The following is a 5409-nucleotide window of genomic DNA, read 5'->3' on the forward strand; positions in this document are numbered from 1 at the left end:
TCTTATAATCATAAATACCCCAAACTGTAACCAGTTCATTTCTTATAATCATAAATACCCCAAACTGTAACCAGTTCATTTCTTACCATCATAAATACCCCAAACTGTAACCAGTTCATTTCTTACTATCATAAATACCCCAACTGTAACCAGTTCATTTCTTACCGTCATAAATACCCCAAACTGTAACCAGTTCATTTCTTACTATCATAAATACCCCAAACTGTAACCAGTTCATTTCTTACAATCATAAATACCCCAAACTGTAACCAGTTCATTTCTTACCATCATAAATACCCCAAACTGTAACCAGTTCATTTCTTACCATCATAAATACCCCAAACTGTAACCAGTTCATTTCTTACCATCATAAATACCCCAAACTGTAACCAGTTCATTTCTTACCATCATAAATACCCCAAACTGTAACCAGTTCATTTCTTACCATCATAAATACCCCAAACTGTAACCAGTTCATTTCTTACAATCATAAATACCCCAAACTGTAACCAGTTCATTACTTACCATCATAAATACCCCAAACTGTAACCAGTTCATTTCTTACCATCATAAATACCCCAAACTGTAACCAGTTCATTTCTTACAATCATAAATACCCCAAACTGTAACCAGTACATTTCTTACCATCATAAATACCCCAAACTGTAACCAGTTCATTTCTTACCATCATAAATACCCCAAACTGTAACCAGTTCATTTCTTACCATCATAAATACCCCAAACTGTAACCAGTTCATTTCTTACAATCATAAATACCCCAAACTGTAACCAGTTCATTTCTTACCATCATAAATACCCCAAACTGTAACCAGTTCATTTCTTACAATCATAAATACCCCAAACTGTAACCAGTTCATTACTTACCATCATAAATACCCCAAACTGTAACCAGTTCATTTCTTACCATCATAAATACCCCAAACTGTAACCAGTACATTTCTTACCATCATAAATACCCCAAACTGTAACCAGTTCATTACTTACTACACTTAGTACTCCATATTTACAGATTATTTATTCCCTATTTGGGTGAAAAACAGTAATTTACAGACAATTTAAGTGAAATTAAAGCACATTTAATCAGTATTTAATCAGTATTTCATCAGTATTCCAAGTTCCCTTGAGTACATTAGAAATATTTTAAAAATAGGATTCAGAGTAAAAATATACTTTCACTTCCTGTCTTTCTAGACCCGATTCTTATAAGTGCACAGCAATAAATTCATCAGCTACAAACTAATCTCTGTTTTTTTTTTCATACCGAACATCTATTTGAAAACAAGTATTTAAGAAGTATGTTACATTACATTTGTCATGGAAAACAGAGATTAGCTTTTAATTATCTAATTATATAATTAATTACTAATCAAATACGGGGCACCACTGGTATTTTTAAAGAGAAATTACCAGGAAAACTGAATTCATAACAGATCAGACACTTTCTGTTGGAGTAAAGTCTGTTAGTCGAGGATTTCTCTCACACAGGTAATCACACTCACAGCTCTAAATTATTCATCATTATAATGTTTATTGTACTAATAAAATCTAACACGTACAATAACAGTTAATAAGTAAATGGTGTAACTAAGTGGTGATGATAAAAGTATAAATCTAAACTATTACATTTATAAGTAATTTATTACTAAAATAATAAATGATTATCTAGAGTGAATTGAATTGTGGGTAGTGAACTACTGAATCAAATGATTAAAGATTATAGATTACAAATCTCTCACAATAAAATAATAGTTTATACAGTTATACTATATTACTGTTTAATATGTAGAAATTACATTAATTATATAAACTAAGCTACAAGCTCACATAAACAAAGTAACATAGTCTGTAAAACATCATTACAAACCTTTTTACCCCCCATGCAAGTTTATTATGAGAACAAAAAACTGAGTAACTTTGAAACCTTTAGAAACTGGAAAAGTTACAAACTCTGAATGAAACACGACCTGAAAGCTGAACTGAGAGCTGCAATAACAATTTGTTCTCACTAGATGTTGATGTAGATTCAGTTTTAACATGAACATCCTGAAATTGAGAGATTTAGTGATTGTAAAAGTTCATTCCTAATATAAGCTGATTTACTATTAAACACACTGTGTAGATTCAACAGGATTAACATAGAAGATCCTTTAACATGGAAATTATTACTGAAGCTGTAAATAGTTACATTCCTAATAAAAGATACACGATTATACATGCAGTACAATGTTCTTTATATTTGTAAATAGTTACTATAACTGTTAGCATAACATAATTCCTAACACTATATTTTGATTTATAAGATGTAGATGAAGAAAGTATAATTATATTAAGAACAATTATAGGAAATAAGTAGATATTAAAACAGTGGAATAAACAGTTGTTGGATGGACTTTAGAAGAATTAAACTGAGCTTGATTCTCTTCCAATCTTCCAGAATTGAACTTGAAGAAGCGAGGTATCATTTAGGATGTTAGAGTCATTCCGTCAGACACGGCCTTAGACGTCAAGATAAAAAGATATTCATTATAAAGGAAACGTCACATTTAAAAAGTATCATTAATTATTCACTAAGTTGATGATCTGAGAGAGAGAATTATTTATAGGTTGTTTGTTACCCTGAAGTTTTTAATGTATCTCCATCTTGTGGAACACCACTCCATCTGGTTGCTTTCTCCATTTCAGTGTGATGTTCTGTTCTATCCCATGATCCTTCAGTTTCTGCTGGATCTGAAGGACAGAATATGATTTTATCAGTAAATAATGTATAAAGAAAGTTGTTGATGGGTGTAAAATTGGTGGAGTAACTGAATCCAGCAGCTGATGATGATGATTACAGTACAGGTTAGGACAGTGTGTAGAAACTTGATGAAGATTTAGGGAAGATTTGGGTTCCTGCTGCTGGAATAAGGAGGAACTGCACAATATAAATGGAACCTTGTGGAGGATCAGACTCACCATCTCCAAGAGTGCAGCCTTTATTGTGGGATCATTAACGTCCTGATTCGACTCCACCTTAAATCTCAGGATCTGCTGCTGTCCAGTAACATCTGTGAATAGAAACAAGCATAAAAACATCATCATCACATTTTACAGATAATTTAAAGTATAAATATAAAGTAAATACGACAATAATCACCTCTGTGACACAGAAAGGACCGAACGATGGTACTGTATATATCAGCGACCAGAAAATTATACATATAGCCAACATTTTCATCTCCATAGTAATTATCAGGTTGTCCAGGATACCATGGAAGAGACATGTCGGTTTGGTCCACCCACTTCCAGGGTTCTTTGAAAAGGCCGAACCAGGTGTCACCAGAGATTTTTCCCATTATATCCGAGTGTTCAGTTGCAGTTCTTGCGCTGGCCAGATCTGTGTGATTCTGTCTGCAGAAACTCTGAGCTTCAGACCAGGTCTTTACAGTAGAGTAGTAAATGTAACGGTCAGCACCGGTTCTGCTGTCTGTAAGAAATATGTACAAAAGAAAATGTTATGCTCAAAAATACCATCAGGATTTAAAATTGGCACATGGAGAAGGTGTTGATTTCCAGGATTATAACTTTTAAATGTGGGCAGAGCAACACTGAGACTTTTCTTTTACAACAACCATATTGGCGTAGACTTAAAAAATTGTTTGGTGGTTAAACAGGTAATATAAACGTCTTGCTGATGAATATCAGACATCAATTAATCTGTTATAAAATAAAATAAACTAAACAGAATAGAATATACTGGCTGAGACTCAGCATTCATGGACAAGAACCTAAACCATAAACAATAAAGAAACATATTGTTAGAACGAGGGAGCATTCAGTGCAACTTGACTTTTCTTACAAAAAAAAAAAAACATGGCGGACGATGTGGGGCAACGAACGGAGTTATTTTCAAATGTAAATAAATTATCATTAATTTTTAATCTGTATAAAGGTGTACAAGTGTATTTAGTTTGGGCTTGTCAGTGACAATTTAACCATTTTTGGTACACGGTGGGAGATGTTCGTTGACATGCTAGTGCGTTGTGCCACCTCATCCCATTGGTTTGAATGGCATGATGCTAATTGTGTTAGCTTAGTAAGTGAAAACCGATGTTATCGCTGTCTAAGTAGTGTTCGAATAACCTGCCTTATAAGTCGATAACTCCTCTCTACTGAGGCAGCTGCCTATGTAAGCAGTAAGGCAGCAAGGCAGCTCACTAGGTTTTCGACAGACCCAATATGTGTTTATATGGACACAAACTAATCAATCGTAACCACTAAATAGGAATGAGAGAGATATTATTAATTAATTATTTAATTACATAATTAATAGCCAATATAACGGAGCACCACCATCCATTTTTATTTAAGGATAAATTGATGGGAAACCTCATTAATAACATATCAGTAACTTTCCGTTGGAGTAAGTACGTAACATCGATTATTTTTCTCGCCAAACCACATGCGCTAAGTTTTAAATAAAATACAATAAATAATTTTTATTAAACTAACAAAATATAACTCACTCAATAACAGTTAATAAGTAAATGGCATAACTAAGTGGTAATAAATCTGTAGGTAAACTATTACATGAAACTAGAGAGTGCATTTCCGGAGAAAATGCGAGTGTGATTGCCGTGTGCCGATAGGGCGAGCGCGTGTATCACAATGCTTTATACAACTCGGGGTGTCATCAGTGGGCTTTACGATTTAAAATTGGAACGGAGTCGATATCTCGAACTTTCAAAAAATGAATAAAAGTGAATGAAGCCGAAAATTGGGCGTGGCAGGTGGGCGTGGGTTCGAATCCCCATGCTGTATCTGAGTCGGGGTTACATCAGTGGGCTTTACGATTTAGAGTTGGAACGGCGTTGATATCTCAAACTTTCAAAAAATGAATGGAAGTGAATGGAACAAAAAAAAGGGCGTGGCAGGTGGGCGTGGGTTCGAATGCCCATGCTGTACCCGAGTCAGGGTGTCATCAGTGGGCTTTACGATATAGAGTTGGAACGGCGTTGATATCTTGATCTTTCAAAAAATGAATGGAAGTGTATAGGGCCGAAAAACGGGCGTGGCAGGTGGACGTGGGTTCGAATCCCCATGCTGTATCTGAGTCGGGGTTACATCAGTGGGCTTTACGATTTAGAGTTGGAACGGCGTTGATATCTCAAACTTTCAAAAAATGAATGGAAGTGAATGGGGCTGAAATAACGGGCGTGGCAGGTGGGCGTGGGTTCGAGTCCCCATGCTGTACCCAAGTCGGGTTAACATCAGTGGGCTTTATGATATAGAGTTGGAACGGCGTTTATATCTCGAAATTTCAAAAAATGAATGGAAGTGAATGGGGCTGAAAACCGGGCGTGGCAGGTGGGCGTGGGTTCGAGTCCCCATGCTGTACCCAAGTCGGGT

At 35.3% G+C, this 5409-nt stretch overlaps 1 protein-coding gene across 1 annotated transcript in view; it reads right to left on the reverse strand.

Moving 5' to 3' along the window:
• Window positions 1-2646: 2646 nt before the first annotated feature.
• The window catches only part of LOC134310707 (macrophage mannose receptor 1-like), a 15063-nt gene continuing 12300 nt past the window's right edge, over window positions 2647-5409 (reverse strand). Inside the window, exons 3-5 of the mRNA XM_062992336.1 lie at window positions 3158-3487; window positions 2977-3068; window positions 2647-2748 (exon numbers count right to left, since the gene is read on the reverse strand). Coding sequence (XP_062848406.1) covers window positions 2647-2748; window positions 2977-3068; window positions 3158-3487 — 524 coding nt within the window. The remainder of the gene's footprint in view (window positions 2749-2976; window positions 3069-3157; window positions 3488-5409) is intronic.

The sequence above is a fragment of the Trichomycterus rosablanca genome, chromosome 3 (assembly GCF_030014385.1).
Source record: "Trichomycterus rosablanca isolate fTriRos1 chromosome 3, fTriRos1.hap1, whole genome shotgun sequence".
Classification (NCBI taxonomy): Eukaryota; Metazoa; Chordata; class Actinopteri; order Siluriformes; family Trichomycteridae; genus Trichomycterus; species Trichomycterus rosablanca.